Here is a 26,312-nt window from a genome sequence, read left to right as displayed (position 1 = left end):
AGGATTGAATTGAACATTAAACAATCAATTTTGAATTTTCCGTTTTGCAACACGATAACGCGCAATAAGAACGTTTTGCAACACAATGATGCGCAATAAGAACGTTTTCTAACACGATAATGCTCATTTCGAAATTTTAACGTTCATCAAAATTAGCCTAGATTCTCTAGATTCCTCTAGATTTGATTAGTAATCTGATTAATTCTCGCAAAATGTCCGGTTCAAAACGCACGCTAAGTAAAGGGGCTCCGACACCACCGGCAAAGCGGCCGACTGGAGACCACGTGGAAATGGCGCGGATCAAGTTTCAGGACCAAATTTTCAGTGCCATGAAGATCTAGTGACCCTAACGCGGTCAAATGCCTACAATGAGGTGCGAGGATATGTGTATCTCAAAGAACTTTACATTCACATGTCATATCTGATGACGTACGGAATTGAACAGTTCAAGAACCTGAAGGAGAAGTGCATCATGGACATGCGTGGAATGGGATTCATGAACGATGCCAATAATTTGAAAAACGGTCAGCTGGCAACTGGTGAGTCCCGATATATAAACATTCTCGATTATGTCTTTCTTAAGTGATAAGGTTGAACTATATAGCAATATTATATATAAATAATCATTACCCATTTTTTCAGGAAAACAAGCCAGCGATGACGAAGATAATGATATCGAAATTGTGGAGCCCAAAATCGATATCATTATAATTGATTCGGACGACGAAGATTCGGACTCCACTTCGCCGAAAAAGGCGCGGGCACAGTCGCCCAATAAAACCCAGGAAACCTCAATGACTTCAGCCGCTCCTAAAAAGGAGGAAGGGGAAACTGAGGCGGACATGGACATCGATTACTATGAAATCGTCGCCAAATTGCTAGAGGGGTGGCCGGACTTTGAGACAAATTCGTCTTAGAATAAAAAGCCGCCTGGCTAGAAAACGGCGAACAAACCCAATCATTAGAGAAGCATTAGAGAGGAAGGAGTATGCAGTTGCTGCCTTTTCAGTTGCCATTTGCCTACCCAAACTCCAATTACGGAAGTGAACGAAAATGACGTTTTAATTGCGACATATGCTGATGACACTGCTGTCCTAACTAAAAGTACCAGTATCTTGGCGGCTACTTTTGCTTTGCAAGAATATCTAGATGCGTTTCACCAATTGGCTATGAACTGAAACATCCGAATAAATGCGGACAAATGTGCTAATGTTACATTTACTAATCGAAGAAGTACCTGCCCTGGAGTTAATCTTAATGGAAGTCCAATAAGAGCTTTTTCGGCATATAAATACCTTGGTGTCACCCTGGATAAAAAACTTACTTTTGGCAGACATATAACATGTATTCAAAATTCTTTTAAAAACAAAGTTGCTCGGATGGCCTGGTTACTTGCACCACGCAATAAGCTTACGCTAGGATGCAAGGTTCAAATTTACAAATCAATTTTAGCGCCAAGCCTTTTCTACGGGCTACAGGTTTATGGTATCGCTGCCAAAACCCATCTAAATAAAATCCGGGTTTTGCAAGCAAAAACCCTTAGAAGGATCTCTGGAGCTCAATAGACTTGGCACCGCAGCTATTAACAATGCCGATCCACGAACTAGAGTCAGGAGAAGATTAAAAAGATTTCACCCTCAAGACCTACCAGACCGGATCTTGACATAAAATTTTTACCAAACACACATCATATCACATTTCACATTTTATTTCTTTCCTTGTAATCACATCTTGCCCTAAGCACCGCTTAGACATAGTTTTGTTATTAATTTGTTAAGACGATTAGATTAAGCTGCCATTTGGGTAGCAGTGCGCTAATCATGAGAATAAAATTTCTACATATGTATATAAAAGTAAAAAAAAAAAAAGTTCTCTCTTCACTGTTTTTCTTTCTACTGACAAGGCTGGTTGTGCGCGCATAAAAAACAAATAATATACGAAATTTGATGCCAAATATGAATTTCAATCGTGCTGTACCAATGCATAGACAATGTGAAGAAGATCACCAAAGCTAAAATTAACGGTAATCGCTTCATGTTGCATTCTATGGAATTCCAAACATCTGTATGCATACTTGTACGCAGACTTTTGCGTGTACATTTTTTGTTGAATAATGTTTAAAATTAAAAATAAAATATAAAACATTGTTTCTTAATTCTAAAAAAAAAACGTCGTTGAAGAATATGTGTAAATTGGGCCGAACTATTTGAGTATAAAGTTCGAATTTAAAATTTTTTTGGGGTGTACGCAGAGATATGCGGGTGAGTGTAAATCAAAGTGAATCAACTTAAACTGACTTTTACTTGGGAACTAAATACGGAAAATACAATAGGTTATGGGCCCAGCCCTCACTAAAACATATTATTAAAGAGAGAATAAAAAAACTTAATACACTAGTCGGCATATATATTTTGACATAGCCTTCATTTAACTACATTCGTTTGCTTTGCTAGTACCGTTGAGTTCAACAAAGCGAAAATGATGCACAAAGTGAAATGCATATTACTAACTATAATTTAGCTAAATATTTTGTCTATTTTCTTTTGTCATTTGTTTCTGCTGATAAGAATGCCAGCAGACAACGATTTTTGCAGCGGCATAAGTATTTTGACATCGTGTGATTTGGTTGTTATTTGGTAGGTTCCAAGTGTAATTAAATTAAATTTTGAAAATTCTTGCTTGTTCTTTGATAAAATTGAATTTTTTGCAATCAAAATGGTTAAAACATCGGAACTAAGTACAATTATTAGAACAGAAATTGTAACAAAATATAACTTGGGTATTTCTGTAATAAATATCGCTAAGGAATATAATTTGCCACGCCAAACTATTTATTATCAAATTAATAAATATAAAAAATCAAATGAAATAATAAATTCACGCCGAGCAGGTCGAAAACGAAAGACAACAACTGAAGCAGACCACCTGATTGTGCGCCAATTTAAAAAGGATCCTCTCAAAACCCCAAAAGCTGCGGCCTTGGAGTGGAATTTGACTGCTTTAAATTCTATAAGTGAAAGAACAATACGTAGGCGTTTAATTGAGTCTGGCATAAAAACATATATAGCAAAGCCCATACCTTTCATTACCCCCAAAAATAAACTCAAACGTTTGGACTTTGCAAAAAAGTACATCTCAAAGCCTATCTCATTTTGGCGCAATGTTTTGTGGACGGATGAGAGTAGTTTTGAGTTCCACTCATCACCAAAAAAAGTTTATGTACGATTAAACAAACATTATCGTAAAAAAAATGCGCCTGTATGCCAAAAAATTAGCCATGGAGGTGGGAGCGTAATGTTCTGGGGATGCGTTTCCTATAATGGTGTGGGAGACTTAGTTCCCATTAACGGTTCTATGAACCAGGGTCAATATTTAAGTACCTTAAACGATTTTGCATTTCCCAGCGGCGACCGATTGATCGGTGAAGCATTTATTCTCCAACAAGACAACGCTCCTTGCCACAAGGCGAAAATGATAACGACATTTTTGCGAGAAGTAGGGGTGGAAACACTAGATTGGCCACCCCAAAGTCCGGATCTAAATATTATTGAAAATGTTTGGTCGATAATAAAGCGAAATAGATCCGCCGATCTATCCAGGGCAAAGGATGAAACCATTTCTGAGGTCACAAAGGAGTGGAGCAAGATTCAATTGACCTACCTCCAAACCTTGGTGGATTCCGTTCCAAATCGTCTCCAAAAGGTCATAGACACAAAAGGAGGATATATTTTTTATTAATTTTGTATTTAAGTTGAATTTACATAACGATATATTATATTTAATTGTGAAACAAAGCTATGTCAAAATACATATGCCACCCATGGAATTTAGTTTATTTTAGTTTCAATTAAAAAAAAAATACAAAATAAATTTATAAAAAAAATTAAAATTGTTATTTTGGTAGTAATACATTACTAATATCTATTAAAAATTAAATCACTATTTGTTTTCCTTTAAATAAAGAAATTTTTGAAAAAGAAAATGAAGCATCGCTATGTCAAAATATATATGCCGACTAGTGTATATTAATTTGATTCTTGTGAAATTCACACATACACAGAGACGGTTCTATAGGTCTTGTGAAATATAGTATTCTTGGTGAAATATAAAAGTTTTGTGAAATATAATAATCTTATTAAGTATAAATAATCTGAAGAATATAATAGTTCTTGTGAAAGTCATATACATTTATACATACTTACTTAGTTACATACATACAGTCATACATAAAAATTTAAAAAGAAAATATGGATAAGACAAAGAATAATATAAAACCGTTTGATGGGCAAAAGTATGGGATATGGAAATTATGAGTAAGAGCACTCCTGGAAGAGCTAGAGGTCTTAAAAGTTATAGATGGGGAAGTACCGCATGAAATTGACGATGATTGGTTAAAGGGCGAAAGACGTGCAAAAAGCACAATAATTCAACATTTAAGTGACTCATTTTTGAATTTCGCGGCAAGCGACAAAACTGAGCGAGAAATATTTAAGAATTTGGATGATACCTATGAGAGAAAAAGTCTTGCATCGCAATTGTCGCTTCAAAAAAAAATTATTATCTCTTAAACTTAAAAGTGAGATGACACTTTCAAATCACTTTATAATATTCGGTGAAATTGTCAATGAATTAATGGCCGCAGGATCTCGAATTGATGAAATGGTAATGTATCGCATTTATTGCGATTGAAGTTTTTTTTAAAAACTTGTAATGTTAATTTTGAGGAGGGGGTGTTTTCGAATATGTTATCAAAACCAACATCACAAATGCGGTCGCACTGCCCGATCTCTACTTTATGAATTGTTATCGATATTAAGTTCTCTCTTCACCTTTTTTTCTTTCTACTGACAAGCCCAGTCGTGCCTGGCGCTCGCCAAACGCGCATCCCGCGGTAGGAAATGGGAGTGCGCGGCGCACTCCCATCTGCGGAAAACCATCATTCCGATTTACATTGGCGTGGCCGCTTTTCTCACCCAGCGGAGCGAGCATCAATATGCTTGGCGATCGGAAAAAGAAGGCGGTTCTCCCCTACCCGCAAGCTTACCGGCTAGGGGAGATCGGCGTGAAATCTCACCCAGGGAAATTCTGGTTGAAAAAAAATTTCCCTTGCTTTTTGCTTTGCTTTTGGTTTTTGTTTTTGTTTTTCCCAACCTGCCCATTGATTTTTACTAAATTCGAAATGCGTTGTTTGTCATATTTATTTATTATTAATTATATTTATTATTTATTAATCTTAATACATAAAACTGAAAAGATAAAAAAAAGAAATAAAAAAAAGCTAAAAATAAATAAATAATAAAAACAAATAAGATTCTTACAAATAAAGATATTGAGACGTCCAAATTTCTAGTACAGCCAGAACTGAAAATATTTGTTTAATGAAATAACGTTTATTCATTATTATCAACACAATAAAATATAAATAATTGAATGAACGGAGCAGTAAACTTACCATTTCACAATAATAAACCAATGCGACTCACTATGAACAACCCTATGTGACCGTTTCGATTTGGGTTGATTTAGCATAAAAACGCTGCACAAAACGCACACTAATTACGCGGGATTATTTTTTTGCTGCCCTCAGTTAAAGTAAAAAATAAATTCCTTATATGAATAATATTTTTCATTAAATATTGAGCTATGTTTCAATTTTGCACTTCAATAAAATTATTATAGAACATAAATTGGTAAACTTAAATAATATACGTTGAATTGTTCATGAAATAATTTTTTCTAGGTTAAAAGTCCCACGCATAAATTTTTCTAAGTCCCAAGCGAGACGAAAATTTTCTAAGTCCAGTTTTTTGAGAGCGAAATCTATGTTGAGAGAACAAATTCCCTCTCTCAACTCGGGGTGGGTGAGAACAAGGTACGAAAGATGCCTGCCGGAATGCACCGAAACGCTGCTAGCACCGAAAAGTCCGACTGGGCATACATACCGTCATGTGTGTGCGTGTGAGGATGGGCTGGGGCTGGGGGGTGGTGGTGTAACAGATGTCTGTAAATTGCTTTACTGACTGACTGACTCGACAACTGGCTGGTGGCTGTTGGCGGTCGTTAAACTGCTGCTTTTGCTGCTGCTCCTGTTTGGTTTGTTGTCTGTCAAAGTGTCAGTATGTACGAGTCGTGTTGCAGGTGTGATGGCGAGCGATGCTGTGATGGCGCGGGTGTCTGTGTCTGAATTTCTCTTATAACTGCATTAATCCGAGCTTATGCTCCACGTACTCGGGCCGTCAATTAGTTGTTGTTGCCGCAGTAGCAACAGTAGCAGCAACAGCAGCAGCCAAATGTTGTTGTTGGCTCAACACTGCACATACAACTGTAGTAGCAACAGCAACATCAGCATGAGGCATTGCTTACAGGTGCTATCCGGCATCCGTTGCTTGTCAGTGGCCGCGTTTAACGCTACACTTAAACAAACAGCCGCGTGCGTACACAAACACCAAACACACACACACACTCATACACATACACATGAACATGCTCACCTGGAAGCTGTGAAAGAAGCAGAACAGCACGGCCAGGATGCGGCCACCTATTAAGTGATTTTAACACTTTGCCGTGCCATGAAAATTGCAAAAAGGCAACGCCGTTGATAATTATCCCTTAATTGCTTAATGAGCGGCACTTGAGCAGCTACGTCGCCAGTAACGGCGTAAGTTTAATTAATGCCAATTTAATTACCACGTCACATCACACCACACACACACATGGGAAACTACTGTGGCTTGGCTCTTGAAATTGAAAGGATATTCAGATATTAAAGAAATTAAATCAGACAAGATGTAGGAATATTTCAGTTAAAGATTTATATCAAAATTTACTTATATCTCTTAACTATTGTATTTATAAATAATTAATTATTTCCTTCATGACTTGTTTATCTCAAGACAAGACCAGCTATCATATAGGCCTTCTAATCGTTTGGCTAAAAGCTCTCCATATTGGCCCGAATGTCTCTATTAGCCAGGCCGGGCCCATGAGTTATTTGGTTGTTTGGTGGCTTGATTAATGTTCACCTGGCCATGTTCCGAGGAAAACTCTAGCCACTCAGAGCGATATAGAGAGAGGGGATATGGTGGTCCAGCCATTCGGACCTCACTTTTGTGGATTGTCAGTGGCAGCTTCATTTACGCTTTACCCTTTTCCATTGCCGGATGGCCCACGGCGGTTTCTTCTCTCTCAGTGATCTAATCTTGCTATTGGCCCGGCCTCGGTCTCCGGTCTCCGGTTCCAGTTTGCCAGGTTACCCATTTATATGAATGTACAAATATACCACCAATATATATATTTATTTATGTGTATGAAAGTGATTTAGCTGATGTGCCAATTCAATTATTTCTACCTACATAGGATTTTTCCACATGGCACTATGAACCATACACACATATAAACCGATAAATGCCAGGCCATACTATATACACCATGTGGCATATAAAATAGTGAATGTAATTTTATTCACATGTCTGGCCGGAGGCCAATCCGCTTGCCCCGCCGGCAGCAAATTGCACAGCAACAACAACAGCAACAACAATAACAGCAACATCAGCAACCCCGGAACAACGGCGCACCTCATCTCGGCTATCGGTCGCTGGCTCTGTCTTCAGTCAGAGCTAACAATATACAGATGCACTGGAAGAAATATTTATAGAAATTTAGAATTAGTTTGTAAAATAGCTAGAAACCTAAAAAGCCTTTATAGACAGATTAAAATATGAATTCTGTAGAGGCCAAGCTAGCTGAGAACTCTCAGTGCCATAATTTTCATTTAGAGTTCCCAACTGGTTCTAGTCTAAAAGCCATGTAATACCTTCGATAAATAAGGATTAAGGCTATTTTCTATATTGTTGATATTAAAAAATTATAAAACTAACTTTTAGAAACCTTTAATCCCTTTAATATGTCAATGATTATAAAAATAAATTATTCAATAATAAACATCACTTTTCTCATTCAAAACCTTCTATGGAGATCTCAGCCAAAAATCATAATCACTTGACTATAACCATTTTTCTCACTGTATATATATGGCATATTATATGCAGAGGGGGCAGGGGTACTGGGCTGAAATCCATCATTGGCGCATGGCCGCGGGTCACATTTGGGTTGAAATATTATAATTACAAGCGAACGCCCGCGGGCAAGGCAAGGAGAGGTGAGTCGAGCTGAGTCGTCGTTGCCGTCGCCGTCGCCGTTGCCAGTTGCCGTCGAACATTGGCATCGCATCTCGCTTAGCCTCGCTAACAACCAGGGGCCAGAAGTGGGAAAGAGAGGGCCAGAGACCCCAAACAGCCAGAGACAGAGAGGGGACGAAACTGGACGGATATGGATACTTAGTTGCCGTAGTGGTTGTGTTTACGTTGCGGCTGATAACATGGGATGTTGCTGGCTGTGTTGGTGTTGCTGGGGAGCCTCGGGCAAATGCAGCATGTTGCATACAACATGTTCGACAAGATACGGCTTAGACCCCATCGAACACCATAGTCTGGCATTGTCTTTGCTGAGCGCTAGTTCAGAGTGTTTTTGATCCCAAATTTTTGAGACAGTGTTTGTGCTAATGCTAGTGCTTCTGTTTGTGTTTGTGTTTGGCAAGGACAACGGCAGCAACAACAACAACAAGAACAGTAAACGGTGGCAGGTGAATAACAGTTGGGCTATTGCCACTTTTTTTTTTTGTTTGTTTGCATTGCTAACTTGTTGCACGGCACGTGTTTGGACAACTGTCGGGAATCGCACTAATGGGTGCTGGCTGCTGGGTGGGAGGTGGTAGGTGGTAGGTGCATTATAGCCACAGCTGCCGCAAAAAATAACACTCACAAATACCATATAATTTAAGAACAACACGATTGCACCGAGACTGCTCTGTAATTATGAACCAACCGGTGGCCCTTTTTTTTTTTTGGGTTTGGAATCACAGTGTCGCCGAAATTGGTCCAGACTCGGACTCTACTCGGGCAGATGGTTGTTGGCCAGGTGACAACCACAAAAACAGAAAGAAGGCGGCTGGGCTGGTGAACCCTGCGGGTCTGGAAGCTGGGGCCCGGACCCTCATTATATGCAAAATGCATAGGGCCGCCAGCCACTCGAACTTAACTTATTTTTAACTTGCACATTTTTCCACAGTCTCGGCTGTGCCGGCGCATTGCCACGGGCCATCTTAGTTGCATGTTCGAGCAATCCTTTTCCGTTCTGCAGCATGGAGCTGCTGCTGCTGCTGCTTCCACCCCAAAAAGCAAAAAAAAAAAAATGTAAACTGGGAAATAAAGAACTGGTCTCTTCTCCCATTCATAACTCGCGGCTATGTCTTCTTTTGCGTTATATTTCCCTCATTCTGCTTGTCTTTGGATATCAACTGTCAGTTTTCGAGCTAAAAACGCCGACGGGCTAGTTTGTAAATCATTAAAATTATGCACTCACACACACACAGACACCACACTCCGTCCATATCCGTCCACACGGATTATGCATGTATGAGTGTTTACGGTCGGAGAAGTTGGCCAAACTGCATAGCAATCATTATGCAGTTAATGACAAATGGTCACGCATTGCTAATGACAAAAGGATGTCGGCCATTGTTTCTGTGCCCCGCCCGGATTCCTATCGAGGATAAGTGCCCACAATTAAAATTAATTTATCTAATGATGCTCACTACCCATACATACATATGATTGTCTTTATAAGTGAGAGGTTAGCTTTTTCTTAAGATAACTATTTAAACCCCAAGGGTTTTATAAAAAAAATGTTATAATATTACGTTTTATTTTTCGAATAACAGGAGGTTTTTGTACACTTTCTATATTTACTATTTAATTTTGTTTATAAACAATCTTTGGATTAAGATAAGTGTCATAGTAAAAATATTAAATGCATAATAATTAATCCCTAAGGGTTTCAAATTTTAACATTGTATATGATGTTAAGAAATGGGATTATTTCTTTCAACATAAATATAGTACATTTTAAGAGAGCTTATAAAATTAAAGGAAACCTTTTCATATATATTTTTAAGGGGGGTTATGAAGTTTCCATTATTTACAGATTTATGACCAACTGTCATAGATAATAACTTATATAATAAAATAATAACAAATATGAAAATTATACAATTCATTAAAAAATGGCTACTTTAAGCCTCATTATACAAATATTTCATTATAAAATGCATTGGCTGTAAAATGATTACCATTCAAATGTTAATGTAAACGTTGTACCACATATGGATGAATGGATGGATGGATTGATGAATGCTTGAATTGATGGTTGATATGTGATATGAGGCTGATTTTGTTGATGCCTCTGATGCTGCTTCTGCTGCCGCTGCAGTTCGGTCGTGCGTTAAAAATTTAACGCGAATTTCAGGCTGCGGCGGCAAAAATGGCATCATTAAGTAAAAGCCCTCCGGCCAGACATTGTGAATTTTATGAGCCTTTTCAAACATATATATATATATACCAACATATATGTGTATAAAATGTATATGTTTTTGTTGTTTGCTGTTTGGCGTTCACTGAGTATCGTTAATAATAAAAAATATATATGAACATATATTTTTTAAAAAACGCAAACACACACACAACACAGCCTCTTGATGAGCCGTTCGTTTGCTGTACACACACACACTCACACACAAACAAACACATAAACACAAACATATAATAGTAATAATAAAAAATCACAATAATAATGATGCTGAATGGTGTCGGCCAGCGTGGAGCAGTAAAAAATCTGCAGAAATTCTCAACATATGCGTTGGTATTTTTAATGTTTGTACAACACCCACACCCACTCATATAAAGTATGATATTGATTGACAAGCAAATGCACAAGCCTTGAATAAATATGCAAGGGGTGAGGACGAGGGGCATGCCGCATGGGCTACTTTAAAAAGCCATCAACAAATAATTACAAACGATGCTGCGGCAGTGGAAGTGTATAAATGTCGACGCTGATTTCTGATTTTTGCAGTACTCTTCAGGCTGATCCTGGCTATATATATCCATATATATATATCAGTGTGGCATATATACATATATATGAATCCTGCAGCCACTACCTCCTTGCCTGCCCCCACTCTTGCAGTGGCCCCGCAGCGTTCCAAACAATAAAGCATAAAGCGCGCCGCACACATTTTGTCGAATTATTTTGTTGGCAGTCCGCTGGCGGCTAACTGCAGCAAATTGGCTTGAAATATTGGTATTGCCATATGTATGAGGTCCGTATATGAGTGACTGAATACCCGCATATATGTATATGAGATGCGATTGTGTCCCCGGTGCGGCTGTATGCGTGAGCTTGTGATTAAAAAAATATTTTAAAATGGCAAAAACGCAGAGCGACGTCAAAATAAAGGAGTCCTCTAGCGCCTAGGACCTCCTTCTGGCAGCTCCTCCCGTCTCATTGCACTTGGAACAATAGAAGGCTACAGCCCCTTAAAATGAGCTATAAAATTGCACACACTTGCAGTTGTCATGGGGTTTGGCTTTAAAAATTATATATTTTCAAAATATATACTTTTGAAACTCATTTTCAAGAGATTATTTTTAAGCCAAAATTAAGTTGTAGACCGAATCGTGTCACGTTGGAGTCTCTAACCCAGATCGCGCGACTGCTGCATGGGGCAAATATAGAGGAATAATATTGCGGCGAGCGTACATACTTCAAAATGAATATGGCCGGGGGATAAATAACCGAGCATTCCGAAACAATTGCCAATGAAAAATGATGCGACACAGTATTTGGTGGGTGGTTAGTGGGTGGTATACTTTGTTTTTCCACCCACCCGAGGGCATTTTTCCCACAGGGGGTGGTAGAATGGGTTGGTGGCAGGTTGGGGTGGCTGGGCGAAAGTTCGCACTCATTTTAATTACAGCTGCCTAACTGCAGGCCTCACTGTACCACCGCCTCTCTCCACCCCTCTCCCTCTCCCTATGTCTATGTCACTCTCTGCCTCACGCTGTTATATTTCTGGTTGCCTCTCGTGTTTTGAAACATGCCCCGAGGCGTATTTATCACAAGTTTTTCTTTGCATCGCCCGGGGGCAACAAAATATTTCAGCTGCCTCCGTCGTCGTCGCAGTCGCAGACGCAGACGCTTGTATTTTGCCGCGAGGCTTTCTCCGCTCTCCGTTCTCCGTTCGCTGTTTGGCCCGTTCTTCCTGCCGCCGCCGGTTCTTCTTCAAAGTCTCTGGAGCTGATGCCGCACAAAGTTTCATTTCGTTTGGCCCGCGGCCCCAGCGTTCTATGCTTTGTCATTAACACAAACACGCACACTCGCACACCAATACACACCCAATATACACACGCACACTCGCAAAAATACATAGGACAATCGGTGGGTGTCAGCTGTACATGCACCAATACATACAAATGCCCAAGGGCGGCAAAAACAAACAGGCTTTGATATTTACAATAATAGAAATCGGCCACATGCACAACAGATACAGTGTCCACCCCCTCCCCACCTGATTAATGCAGTCATGCACGGTCAATATTTTTATTGAGTTTTTATTTCTCAATTAATTAATTATTATATAAGAAAGGATGCAACTTCTTCCATCTTCCCAGGCAAATAAAATTAATCTTTTTCATCATCTCTTTTATAATTATTTTGGAATTTCTTTCCGTGTACTATAAAATCTAATATATGCGTGTATCAGACCTAATTTAATGCATCGATTTATAAGCCAAGCGAAAGCTTTTGACCCAAACCAATTGTTCTATTTACAGTTACAATGTTAATTGCGCCAGCTTAGTTGCAACGAACAACAACAAACAGCAAACAAACAACAACAAACAAGAGAAGAGCAGCAGCGACGCGTTGCAACGGTAGCAACAAGCACCACAACGGGCCACTTAAACCGGAAATAGACTATTAAACGTTCACACGCAGCCCCCCTTTTCCAACACACACACACATACATATACACAAATACAGTTGCAGCATCATATGGTGCGAAAGCCAAGCAGCTGAACAACAAAAACGCAGCTACGTCGCTCTCGCTCTGCTGCTCTCTCTCAAGGTCGTCGAAGTGGGGTCTGCTGTCTCTTCGCAGCACAGAAGACGCCAGCAACGAACTCCACCCGCAACACGTTAGCAACAGCCAACAGCCAACTGCCAACAACCGACAGGCAACAGCCAACGTCGAACCGCAACCGGGTTGAAGCAACGAGGACGCAACCACAACACCAGGCGATACAGTTCTCGACAAACTTTAGACGCGAATGCAAGTGAGGTAATTGCCAGCTCCGAAAAATAGGCAACAATCTGCTCTCAGCGGAAACGGAAGTAAACAGTTTGAGCGGAATTCAAGTGTTTGACGTTTTGCGCGCGTTCCTCAATAACATTTCGCCATTTATCAAATAAACTGCTCTCATCCGAAGATCAACGCGATCCCAGGATATATCCAAAGGCCAAAAAATCTGATCCTTTTATTTACGCGCGCGTTGTTATAGAAAAAGAGTTAAAGTGCATTTCCTAAATATTCCAACCTTTTTGTGAGTTAACTAAAGAAATCTGAAATCTGTTTTTCATTATGTGATTCATTCATCATATCATATCTTATTTATATTCATTTATTTATTCCATTTTATAAAAAATATTTACATTAATTGTATAAAAAACTCTTAACTCTTAATCTCTTGAAAAAACTAATTAATTTATTTCCAATCTCTCCAAATCTCTTACCAAAAACAGAACTCCGTTTGTTGCATTGGATCAACGATCGCCGTTGACGGTGGATTCCTCCTGCCCCAAACGGTAAGTCGAAAACAAAATCCCTTTACAAATCCCAGCCAACCTTCGAGCTGGCCAATAAATGAGTTTAAAAAAGATTCTGTAATAAACGAATTTTTGACACACAACAGCATCAAGCGCTCCAAGTTGCATGCCACCCGACCTCTTTTCCTATTCCCCATATTCAACTACTACTGATGCTGTTGCTGTTATTGTTGTTGATGTTGCCCGTTTGGTTTTGGCCAAAAAGGCCGCAGGCCACTGATTTTCGTCTCTCCCACATGCCAAGTCAGAAATTGTGCGCCATAAACGAAGACTGTTTAAAAAAAAAAAAAATTATGCGCCTCAAGTGCTCTGTACCCGCACCAAAGGAGAAATAAACAAAAGTAAGAAGAGTAACCGACGGGGGCGCAGAAGGAAAGCGGCATCCAGGGAACGGAGCGGAGGGAAAAAAATCATACAAAATTCGCCGATGGCGTTTTTGGGCAACCTTAGCCCCCGGCTGAGTTATGTGTGCAGACGAGAACGAGTCGCATTATTTTTTCTACCTTAAAGGCTATAAAATACGATGGTGCTGCTATGGGATGGGATGTGGGCACAGGGAGGACAGGGAACCCAAAGGAGGGACGACTAAGCAGGCAGGGGCCAAGGGGCCAGCTGTGACCGGTTGTATTGTGGCTGGTCGAAAACTAAGCGGCCAAAAGATGACCCCCGGGCCAAATACACACAGCACACACACACACACAGTACAACACAAAATTTTTGTTTAGCCAGCGAATCGACAGTCCGTGAGAGTCCCCTGTCCGTTTGTCCGCCTGTCCGTTGAGCCGGAGCCAAGTCAAGAGGCAAAGTTCAAAGCAAGAGCTGCATTCTGCGAAATTGTATTCAAATAGGGAATCAAGTTTTTTTTTGGGGAAACGGAGGAGCAAGTCGCTCAGCGACCTTCGCTTCCCTGTCTCTTGCCGCCAATGTCGAGACTCGTGTGGAAGCAACTGGTTTTACGTTCTACAGATATTCTTTTTGTCCCTCCTTTTGTGGCATCAGCCCCCGATCAGCTCCCTTCGTCCTTTGCCTTCGCCTTCGCGTGCAGACTCAAAGGAGGCGGAGTCGCAGTCAAAGTCGCGCTTGTTTGTCTGTTTGTTTGGCTGGAGCCGCAGTTCGCGTTTGCTCCTCCTGCCCTGCCATTGTCGGGTTATCCCCCAGCTAATTTGTTTTCATTTTGCGGATTCAAGCTCCAGCTCCTTGGATTTGTATTTAATTCCCATTCCCAGCTCTCCCCCATTCACGGCCTACGTCAGCTACTGTTTGGGAGCTTTCGGAGGCCTCGCCTTCGCCTGGCAAAGTGATTTCCATTACGAGCCAATAGTCAAAGGACTGTGGCGCATTCTGCTGCATTTGAATGGAGGTTGCGTGGTTGCAGGTGGTGCCACAAAGGCTCTTAACACGCTGTGTGTTAATTAAGCCGCAATTCGGCATCATTATCAGCATCAACATTGCGTTGCGAATGTGCCACCAACAGAGGCACTTTCAGTTCAGTTTTCAAAGTGGTTCGACATTTGGCTCAGTCATCACTTGACTTTTAAGAAAATTGCTTTATTTGTTTTATTATTCGATAGATAATAATTTAGCCCTGAAAGGATAATAAAATATATGGCTTAACAAACTAAAATGCATTTATTTCTTTTCCTGAAACACAACTTATTTATGTATCCTGTTCCCTCGAGACTCATCCCTATTCCTGATCCCATTGGAAATACTTCTTATTTACTTTTCGTTTATACCCCGGATTACCCCTTCCAATGCCGGATCCTTTAGACCCTATGCACCTGCCATGCCGACTGCAACGTTGGGTGCATTCTGCTCCAGTGGCTTTTGTGTTGCATCTGCTATTGAGGTTGCCTCTGTTGCAAGCTATTATTGGCTGCGATATGCACACGCAAATTGCACCAATTAAGCGGGGTGCATTGTCTGGCGCTGCCAGTTACACTTGCAGCTACAGGACTCGGTGTGTCAGAACGCATGAATGGGTTTTGCGGCTGAGCCTGCTTTTCTGGCTGCCACTGTCGGATACTGATTCCAATTCCGATTCGTGTACCATTGTTTCCACTTTTGCCCGTTCGAGTGGAAACATGACTGTTAATTATTATGTACACTTGATTAAGTAGCGCTGGCAATCAGAGTCCCTTCTGCCCCATGCCTCAAGCAGCATGCCCCATGCCCCATGCCCCGCCAGTCCTCGTTGCACATTTTGCAGCTTTTGTAGCATTTTTGTTCACCTAGCAGCCAGCAACCAACGCTGCGTATGCGCAATGTTTTCCAACGATTCGCCTGCTTATCCTTTGCGCTTTTGACTTTCAATTCAATTTTCGAATTTAGCAATAGGATAACATCCTGTCTAGGTAGGATGCAGGAGCCGCACATCCAGGAACATACATTTATCCTGAATATATTTATATTTTGTTTGTGTTCGTCGTTGTTTCAGCTTTTTTTGTGTGTTTTTTCTTTCCCAGTGCCGGCATGCGGCATGCGAGTTGTGAGTTGGCTGAGTAATGTTTGCTCTGCATACGTAGTTACCCCCTATGCCACATGCCTTGTGCCACATGCCCTGTATCCCCTCCTCCACGTTCTAGGAACCCTCTGTCTCCTCCCCCCCTTCGTTTCATACTGAGTGAGCCATATGCAGCGCAATCGTCGTTTTTATTTAATATTTTCTAATAAATTTTTCAAAGTTTATTTTTGAAAGCCTTGCAGCGTTTTAATATCTGCTGCTTCAGTATATGCCGGGACTCCAGTTACTCACTCACTCAACTTCTGCCAGACTTCCCTACCGCCCACCGACCACCGCCTACCGTCCCACTCACATACATCTATATATGTATATATATCGCATATATATTTGTACAATTTGCCATGGAGCACACATTCTGCAACTTTGGCCAACAATTTTCGAAGGGCAGTCGAAAGGGGAAGCGGAGGAATCTGGGGAGACTGCCTGCCTGGTGGACTGATTTCCCATATGCCGCAGCTCCAGATCCAGCTCCAGCTCCAGCTCTAGCTCTCCGCCATTTGGACCCTTTGGCTAAAGACGACGTCGACGCAGAAGTTTGAGTGAGACTCTCTGTATGTGTGTCCTGGGCACTGCAACCCGAGATGAAGCCCGAAAACGGAGCTGTAGTAGTAGTAGTAGTTTGTGGGTGAGGGATCCTCCAACGTAGTTTTTGGCTTTTTGTGTTTTACTTGGATCCTGGACGAGGCCAACTGACTGACGGACTGGCTCTGGACGGCAAAACTTTTTCATTTGCCTGCTCATCAGCGTTTTGATTTTGGTTTTGGTTTTGGCCAACTGCGAAACGAAAACAAGCCACTCCACACCACACCATACCACATGGCCCAAAACCCAATCCACTTCTAGAGAAATCACCCAAGGCGTTGGATTCTTCTCAACTTTGCCGGAGGACATTTTGCAGATTTTTCCACAGCTCCTTGCTCCATGCGTGTGTGTGGATGTGTGTGTGTTTACTTTATGTTTGTCTTGGCTATATACACAAACGGTCCGCATTCCCTTATCTGGCTCCCTGGAGTCGTAAGTTTGCTTTCATTTTCCTTTCCCCGAATAAGTCCTGCCTAATTGGAATCCTCCCACTCCCACTGCTCCACTCCCACTCCCCTCCAAAACATAATCTTGACTCGTGATGCAAGTGTTGCAGTTTGATAAATCTTCTTCTGCCAAAAGTACACATGTATAGTCGGGGGTAGGGAGTCTGGAGATGGGTAGTCCTAGGGCGGGACTTTCAATGTTTTCATATTAACTTTCCGAGGTGAATTCAGTGCAGTCGCCGTCACAGCTAGCGCCAGCTTCAACGCCGACTGCGCTGCCAGCTTGGGCCGCAAGCGTTTTAAAATTGAGATAAGATTTTGCCTCAAAAACTTTCGTTTTGCTTCATTTTTTTTTATTTTTTTTTTTTGATATATTTTTTTGTTTTTGTTCTCGTCTCTTGTTTTTTTGTTGAGCTGCCTGGGGAGCCGTAAGGCCATGAGTCTGGGCGACCAACTTAGGTATGATATCTTTAAATGCAGGCAACACGCACACACATCAGGGCCATTGTGTGTGTTAGCCAGTGAGTGTGTGTTAGCCAGGGAGTGTGTGTTAGCCAGTGAGTGTGTGTGCTGGGAAGCTAAAGCCAGAACGGACACGACTAGACTTACCTACCAATCGCAAAAGTTTACGCCTGCAGCTCTATCCCCCTCATACCCTCATACCCTCCACACGACTACCTCCATCAAAACCCTTATCCTTGGGAATCGGAGTTGGAGCCGAGTTGAGTTTGGTAGGAGTATCCTTGCCGTTGTGGTTACTGGCTATGTTCCATGCTCTTTTGTTGTTGTTTCTGTTGCTGCCGTTGCCGTTGCCGTCCGCTGCTGTTGCTGTTGCTGTTGCTGTTGCTGTTGCTGCTCTTGTTGCCCTCAGCATTGCAAGGATAAATGAATGAGGAGGCACCCACTTGCACACACCCATGGACACACACTCACATATGAGCCAGAGATGCCCTAGAGGAATAAGCAGCACTGTGGAAAATATTGGCCAAGAGATCTTTGTTAACAGGAATCTAAAGGAGAAAAGGGATAGTATCCTAATTATACTTAAAATATATTATCTTTTAGTTAGTAAGACTTAGAAATAAACATCCTTTAATTCATTTCCTTCAGTGCTGGAAGGAAACGAAGGCGAGTGTGGGATAACCCCAAGTTTCAATCCACCAACGCTAGGCACCTTGCCCAACTACAGTGGGCACTCGCTCATGCAGAGCCCCTGGTGGATTACCTTCGCTATGCGGGCAGGGGGGCATGGGGCATGGGGCACTCCCCCATTCCCAGTATCCCCAGTATCCGATGAGCAGTGGTGATGAATAAGCTCCCCAACCTATGCGAAGCATCCTTTGGACCCGAGTTCCGTCCGTATATTCCGCCCGTATTCCTCCTTGGCTTGGCTTGGGTTTTGGTCTGGTTTGGCTTGGGTTGGCTTGGCTTGGCTCGCTTTCCTTGCTTGGTTTTGTTTCGTATCCATCCATGATTTCCGCACTAATTCCAAACGATCGCCGGGGGCCTAGTCAGCTTTTGCCCTTTTTCGCTCGCTCTCGCTCTGGCCGGGTGGCGCCGTCTCTTTCCGCCTCCTTCCAGCTGGCAACCAGGACACTCGGGCTGTCTGGTCTGGCCTTTGTGTGCGGAAGGTTGGCTGGCCGCAGGACATTTTCTAGGGTTACATAGTCAGCGTCGCAGTCGTCAACGTCTGATGCTCTGCCTAGGTGTGTGTCGCTATCTCAGTGTTGGTGCTTGCCATGTGAGTGTGTGTTTCGCTAGTAGGTGTATGTGTGTGTGTGGGTGTGGGTGGGTGGTGTGCACTTTAGCTCATTTCTTGGCTTTTGTTTTCGCTTTTGTCCTGTTTTTTTGGTGGGTGAAGGGGGAGCTGGATATGAGAGGCGGAGGCTGGAGGCTGGAGGAACCCCCAGAACCCCAAGTCGTGGTCGTTTTGGCAATTGCCTGGGCCGGACTGAATTGGACAGGTCTGAGTTGAGTTATCCACCCCCCATAGCATTCGAACATTGAGCATGTGCCAACGGCCAGTTTTGTTCATAATTCCTTTTTGGAAAATGGTTTACCCCGAGGCCAGGCTGCCTCATCCTGCCACGTCCTAGGCCTGAGCCTGAGCCTCAGCCTGGACTGGCATCGACTCCCAAACACACAATCTCAACAATGGCCAAACTAATAAGCTCACAGCCTGGTTATCTTTCTCTGATGCATGTTCTCTGGAACAGAAGACCTTATATTCCCCCGGAAATGTGCAATGCCAAGAGTCGAGAGTTAATGGCATTGCCATTAAAACCAGACTGCAGTCCAGGACCCAGAGCCTAAGCAAGAAACAGGCCGGAACGCACAGGATGGCCAGGATGTAGTGGAGTGATGGCGGGAAGTCGACTGACAAATATGACTTCTATTTCTATAAATATTTATTTCTAACTATTTATCCTTTTTAGAGATAATATATTTTCAAATAGTTATCTTAGAAATGAAACAATAAAGGATATGATATGGACATCTTCTCTTAAAATTTTAGAATTAGATCTAAACTATATATATCTTAAATCTTAATCCCATATCCTTTTATTTTTGGCAACCTCACGTGCTCATCTCTGGGCCTCATCTCAAGTGTAACCAAAGGCGCTGCGAACAACTCCACCAGCTGGCCTGCGCCGCCCCGCTCCGCTCCCGCTCCCAAACAGCCCCTGCAGCCTTGCCTCCTATGGCCACCCCTCGTCCCGCCCACTCCTGCGCCCATCCTTGCTACTAGACGGCATAGAAAAGATACCGCCCTAGGCGATAATGGACTAGAATAGGATGCAAACTGCAGTGCTTGTCTTATATACAATACCGTTAGCTCAGGGTGTCCACACCCACAACCATATGAGTGTGTGTGTGTGCTGGTGTGTGTGTGTGTGTGTGTGGTTTTTGTTGTTGTTGTTGCACCTGCTCAAGTGGGCCGCAAAGCAATTGAAATTGAATTGTTTGTGTGGCAAGCCAGAGAACTCGGGCATTGCATATTTTGTGGCTGCAACTGCTGCAGCTGCTGGCCAAGAAGACGCAAATGGGATAGAGAGGCGGATAAGGGAGTGTGGGTGGGAGGGATCCAGGGGTACTGGCTAGAAAACCATTAAGCCAGATCCCCCCCTATAAACGAATATCCAATGTTTGATTGAACGCATTACTCACGCTTTATAATTGCCGTAAATTAATAAAATTCCACTGGCACTCTTGCCTCTCTATCGCACTGATGCTGCCCTCTCACTTCCTCACCTCCATTTTTTTTTTTATATTGGCTGGCATGAGCATGAGAATGCCTTGCAGACATTTATTTTGTGCAATTTTTTGTGGTACTGGTCTCGGTTTTTATTTGCTTGTAAACCCACCACTCACCGCCCAACCTCCACTCTTTGCGACTCTATTCGGTTGCTGTTGTTGTTGTTGGATTTTTTTTTTGTTGGCCCTCATCGTCCATCCAGTCCTGCATTTGGCCATATAGTCTCCAGACCCCCCTTTGGTCCACTCCACTCTAGCCGGTTCATGCTCATTCGTATTTGAATGTTCATGTAGTTAAAGTTAATCAAATCGTAATTACCCAGCCCCAGTCATATGGCCACAGGGCTTCAAACATTTAAAAAAAGCAAACTTGTTTAGCTACATGGATAGTACACGGTTTTCCAGACATAACGAAGACTGAATACTCTATAAAGGTAGATGGATCTGGGCCAGAGAAGTTCTGACAAGGCTTACCAGATATCAAACCAAAAGGAGTTCATAGAACACTTAACACTTTTTTGAACCCTAACTGGAGTCATAAAATAATCAACTTACCCTCTTGCTGACTAATATTTACAAGACCATTGACGAGATCTGTCTGTAAGCCAGGTTAATGTGCAAAAAACATGAGCACATTTGTCATATGGAGGGGAAAACTAGTTTCAGTTTGCTGGCTAGCCGCTTGATGGATTTTTATTAATTCATGCTCCTGCACTCAGGATACTGATACTGATGCTGGCAATTCATATCAGTGGATTAAGTTGCCACTCGGGAGTCCCACCGACTGGAGCACCAGGTAATTGGTATTGACTTTGTTAAGATACAGCGACACGGGCCACGTTGCGTATACGTTATAAAACAAGAACTCATCATAATTGGCGTTGAACAGAGTCTGCCCCTTCGAAACAATGTGATTTTCGTGTGAAATTCGAGTCGCAGCACTTGAGGCTAAACGAGATGGCCAAAACGATGCACTCCATTGGCCACTAAGCCTCTTGCCAGTTGCCTGTTTGGCGATTTTGTCTTGTCCACGATCACTTTGGGGCCCGCAAGCCCCGTAACCGAGAAAAACCAAATATTCCCACACAATCAGCCCAAGACTATGGTCATATGGAATATGTGTGTCTCTTTTTGGCTCAGTATAGCCATCTCTTTTATTGGGTGAACTTTTATGGGGCCCTGTGGAGTGCTGTAAGCCATGTTGGCGGGCCATTTCGTTGTCACGTTGTTGGGTTTCCAAGTAATCAGAGTCAAGTCAGTTTCGGGTTTGCAGTTTCAGGCTAAGTGGGTTCTCATGATTAGCCACTTGCCAATCGATTTCCATTTATATAAGTTAATCATACTTAAATGAATACTAATTATGGTGCAATTAATTATTCGATTGCAGGAAAAAATGCGATATGGATCGAGAGCGCGAAAGAGATGTCAAGGCCCTGGAGCCACGCGATTTGTCCTCCACGGGCCGCATTTATGCCAGAAGCGATATTAAAATCAGGTGAGTTGTTGGGATTAAAGACTAAAGGGGTTCAGGATCTATCTCCATACATATACCATTTGTTTCTTATCATAATTTATAAATATAACTATTACTTTAACGAAAAAATAGAACAGTTGTTGAAGAACAATATGAAATTATGAAATATTAAGTAATTGAAACACTTGGGAATTATTATGTCACTTAGGACAGTTGATAAATAGAATCAAATTCATCCCTTATATGACCATGGAAACCTAGTCCTTCCACCGTAACAATTATCCTGCTACATCCTTTGTCCTGAAACTCACTCATTGTGAATTCGTGAAATGTTCTCGCCTGCAGCGCTTCGCCCACCGTCTCGCCAACGATCTCAAACTCCTCTTCACCCACACCGACGCCGCCCGCCAGTTCCTCAGTGACGCCCCTGGGCCTGCCGGGGGCGGCGGCGGCTGCTGCTGCCGTAGCAGCCGCTGCTGCCGCCGGCGGAGCGGCATCGGCGGGGGCCAGTTCCTATTTGCATGGCAACCACAAGCCCATCACCGGAATTCCGTGCGTGGCAGCCGCCTCCCGGTACACCGCCCCCGTCCACATCGATGTGGGCGGCACCATCTACACCAGCTCACTGGAGACACTTACCAAGTACCCGGAGTCGAAGCTGGCCAAGCTCTTTAACGGCCAGATACCGATTGTGCTCGACTCCCTCAAGCAGCACTACTTCATCGACCGGGATGGAGGCATGTTCCGTCACATTCTGAACTTTATGAGAAACTCAAGACTTCTGATTGCCGAGGATTTTCCGGATCTGGAGCTGCTGCTGGAGGAGGCACGCTACTACGAAGTGGAACGTAAGTATTTAACAAATAATGCCAAATATAAATTGTACTGCATTTTTTTTAAATATTTTTTTTTTAATTTATTATATCATAATTTCTGGGGGATGTGGTTTTCCCTTCAAAATCCCAATATGATCCACTGCGAAGACTATATCTTGGCCAATTTCCATCCGATTCTCGAGCGGAATACCTTAATCGATTTGTGGATCGATTTTCCATAATTCTGCATCAAAATCTGAGAACGAAATATTTTTTCAATTTTTTATCAAATTTCCTGATGGGTCCCCTTAAAAATGTGGAAAATGCATGGAGACCCCAATATGACCTCCTGCGAAGGCTATATCTTGGCCAATTTCCATCCGATTCTCGAGCGGAATACCTTAATCGATTTGTGGATCGATTTTCCATAATTCTGCATCAAAATCTGAGAACGAAATATTTTTTCAATTTTTTATCAAATTTCCTGATGGGTCCCCTTCAAAATGTGGAAAATGCATGGAGACCCCAATATGACCTCCTGCGAAGGCTATATCTTGGCCAATTTCCATCCGATTCTCGAGCGGAATACCTTAATCGATTTGTGGATCGATTTTCCATAATTCTGCATCAAAATCTGAGAACGAAATATTTTTTCAATTTTTTATCAAATTTCCTGATGGGTCCCCTTCAAAATGTGGAAAATGCATGGAGACCCCAATATGACCTCCTGCGAAGGCTATATCTTGGCCAATTTCCATCCGATTCTCGAGCGGAATACCTTAATCGATTTGTGGATCGATTTTCCATAATTCTGCATCAAAATCTGAGAACGAAATATTTTTTGAATTTTTTATCAAATTTCCTGATGGGTCCCCTTAAAAATGTGGAAAATGCATGGAGACCCCAATATGACCCCCTGCGAAGGCTATATCTTGGCCAATTTCCACCCGATTCTCGAGCGGAATACCTTAACCGATTTGTGGATCGATTTTCCATAATTCTGCATCAAAATCTGAGAACGAAATATTTTTCGGATTTTTTTTAATATTCTGGGGTCTCGAGCTATATATTGGTCAATGTGCATTCAATTTTTGAACGAAAAACCCTTTGAAATCAACTCCCTAATAAAAGAATCGTCTGCGTTACCTAAACGGAAACTTAAATGCTTAAAATAACATTTTAATTGCAAGGTTAGCTTTGTCGGCAGATTACAGTAATTATTTTTCGCTGTGCACTGGTCCAACCGGTCATGGCCACTAGCATTTATAGCCAACTAATTTGCGCTTCCCCATCTCTCTCTCATATAACGTCTACCATTCCATTCTCGTTCTCGGTCTCCGCCCGCAGCGATGATTAAGCAGCTGGAGAGCATGCGCAAGGATCGCGTACGCAATGGCAACTATTTGGTGGCGCCACCCACTCCACCGGCGCGCCACATCAAGACGAGCCCGCGGACGAGCGCGTCGCCGGAGTGCAATTACGAGGTGGTGGCGCTGCACATCTCGCCGGACCTGGGCGAGCGCATAATGCTATCGGCGGAACGGGCGCTCCTCGACGAGCTCTTCCCGGAGGCCAGCCAGGCGACACAGTCGAGTCGAAGTGGCGTATCCTGGAATCAGGGCGACTGGGGGCAAATCATCCGCTTTCCCCTCAACGGCTACTGCAAGCTGAACTCTGTCCAGGTGCTGACGCGACTCCTCAACGCCGGCTTCACCATCGAGGCCAGTGTCGGGGGGCAGCAGTTCTCCGAGTATCTTCTGGCGCGGCGTGTTCCAATGTGATAGGCTCAGGCTCTAGCTCCAGCTCCATCTGCATCTTTGGACCGCCTGGAAGCATCATCTCCATCACCATCAACAGCTTCTGCTCCAGAAACAGCAACTTCGCGTTCCATATCCTATTCTGGTGCTGGCCCGGGCCCTGGCCCTCTTCGTCGTGGGCGTCTCATCCAAGTGCGATCCAAGCGCTAACTGGCCTAATTTAATTGCCAAAAAAACCAATACAAATAAGGGGAATTTATCAATATTTAGGACTTCAATCAGTTATCTGATATTTCAATTTTTAGTCTAGACTTATGTTACACTCACATGGTTTTATTTAAAATAATTTAAGACTTTATAGGAATGAGTCTTATAATGAAATTATTTATGAATTACAAAAGTTGTAAAAACTATAAGCTTACAGAGTGTATGATATTAAATTTGATTAAAATCTTTTAACCTAAATTGAAATGTATCTTTCGTTGCCAAATTTCAAACCTATTTTTGATATTTTGATGGTTAAAATTGTTCTGAATATCTGTATAGTTTAAAAATAAGAAAAAATAAAAATGATGTATGATTATGCGGAAACCGCAGTCTTTAATAATTTATATAAAAAGCTATAGCATTCTCAACATTTTAAACTGAAAGATTAATAGATACTTTCCCCCATTATGATGTATCGCCGTGGAAAAATAATGAGCCCACTTAAAATTGTAGAGATCTTGACACTTTGCTGCTCTGAGTAGATTGTCTACTTGAGCGGATGCAAGTTCTGAATCTGAATCCAAATGTTATTTAATGTTTATCAATTAAGTTTGCTGGCACAGACACACATGAAGTACACTCGAATTGTGCGTATTCTCTTTAGAATTTAGTGAGCCAAGAGCCCAGCACTGATTTTGTTTATTAGCCTTGCGTTTAAGTCGTATATTGTTTTCTCTAAGTATACCACCTACTGCTAATTACCTTGAGGTGTTACATTAAATCAAATTGGCCACGAATTGTCGCTGGCATAAATTACCCAACCAACACAACCAACACACCAAACACACAATCACAAAACACTGAAAACCTATGCTAAAGTAATATAAACTCTATGAAAAAAAAAAACGATGAAACTCACAGCAAAAATAGTTTTGTAGTACATAATTGATGTAATTGAACTTTTATGAATGTAAACTATGGGATAACTTTTTCAATATATACGAACCGACATCTAAATAGTCTACACCAATTCAAATACGAATCCAATTACATGCAAATATAGATATATTCAACAAAATACAGTTTGCGACCACGCCCTCTATAGAACAACCATTCGAATTGTCTCAATTGAATATTTAAATAAAGCAAAAAGTACGTGTAAGTGGTCTGCATATTTCTTGGGAGTTTTAAGTTTTAAATTGGAATCAGTAACGGTCTTGAAGATTTGTAGTGTGACCTTTTCTGAATGGCGCCAACAAAATACCAGAATACCAGATTATTTTAGTTATGGCACTATCGAAGAGCTTACTATCGAAAAGCTTAACTTAAAAAGCTTTCAGCTTTTCTTTAAAACTTCACTCAGCAGATTCCTAACAGGTTTAGTTTTAAAATAGACGATTCTATTCTGACCTCCTACGAATAATGGGAGGATCATCCAACTATATTCCATTTCTTTTATATTCTTTGGTAACT

At 41.9% G+C, this 26,312-nt stretch overlaps 2 protein-coding genes across 3 annotated transcripts; both read left to right on the top strand.

The window, feature by feature from the left end:
• Window positions 1-164: 164 nt before the first annotated feature.
• Window positions 165-2,150, top strand: LOC123257186. The gene is made up of 2 exons (XM_044715170.1): window positions 165-539; window positions 643-2,150. The coding sequence occupies exons 1-2, from the start codon at window positions 413-415 to the stop codon at window positions 915-917; spliced, it is 402 nt and encodes a 133-aa protein (XP_044571105.1). The 5' UTR covers window positions 165-412; the 3' UTR covers window positions 918-2,150.
• Window positions 2,151-8,465: 6,315 nt separating this feature from the next.
• On the top strand, window positions 8,466-25,934 carry LOC6494948 (BTB/POZ domain-containing protein kctd15-like). Of its 2 annotated transcripts, none has more exons than XM_001959309.4 (6): window positions 8,466-8,641; window positions 12,729-13,234; window positions 13,696-13,758; window positions 21,974-22,081; window positions 22,406-22,908; window positions 24,223-25,934. In XM_001959309.4, the coding sequence occupies exons 2-6, from the start codon at window positions 13,224-13,226 to the stop codon at window positions 24,654-24,656; spliced, it is 1,119 nt and encodes a 372-aa protein (XP_001959345.2). In that variant the 5' UTR covers window positions 8,466-8,641; window positions 12,729-13,223; the 3' UTR covers window positions 24,657-25,934. The 2 variants fall into 2 exon arrangements, with proteins under 2 accessions (XP_001959345.2, XP_032306815.1); XM_032450924.2 differs by having other exon boundaries at window positions 12,729-13,496.
• The last annotated feature ends 378 nt before the right edge of the window (window positions 25,935-26,312 follow it).

Source organism: Drosophila ananassae, chromosome 3L (assembly GCF_017639315.1).
Source record: "Drosophila ananassae strain 14024-0371.13 chromosome 3L, ASM1763931v2, whole genome shotgun sequence".
NCBI lineage: Eukaryota > Metazoa > Arthropoda > Insecta > Diptera > Drosophilidae > Drosophila > Drosophila ananassae.
The sequence above is the reverse complement of the archived record's forward strand: the minus strand, read 5'-3'. Positions and strand labels throughout refer to the sequence as shown.

Excerpts from the sequence above, each read along its gene's own strand:
- LOC6494948 (XM_001959309.4), top strand. Across the intron at positions 13,759-21,973 it reads GATTCCTCCTGCCCCAAACG|GAAAAAATGCGATATGGATC; the intron begins GTAAGTCGAAAA and ends ATTCGATTGCAG. Across the intron at positions 22,909-24,222 it reads ACGCTACTACGAAGTGGAAC|CGATGATTAAGCAGCTGGAG; the intron begins GTAAGTATTTAA and ends CTCCGCCCGCAG.
- LOC123257186 (XM_044715170.1), top strand. The coding sequence starts at position 413 with ATGTCATATCTGATGACGTACGGAATTGAACAGTTCAAGAACCTGAAG. Across the intron at positions 540-642 it reads AAACGGTCAGCTGGCAACTG|GAAAACAAGCCAGCGATGAC; the intron begins GTGAGTCCCGAT and ends CCATTTTTTCAG.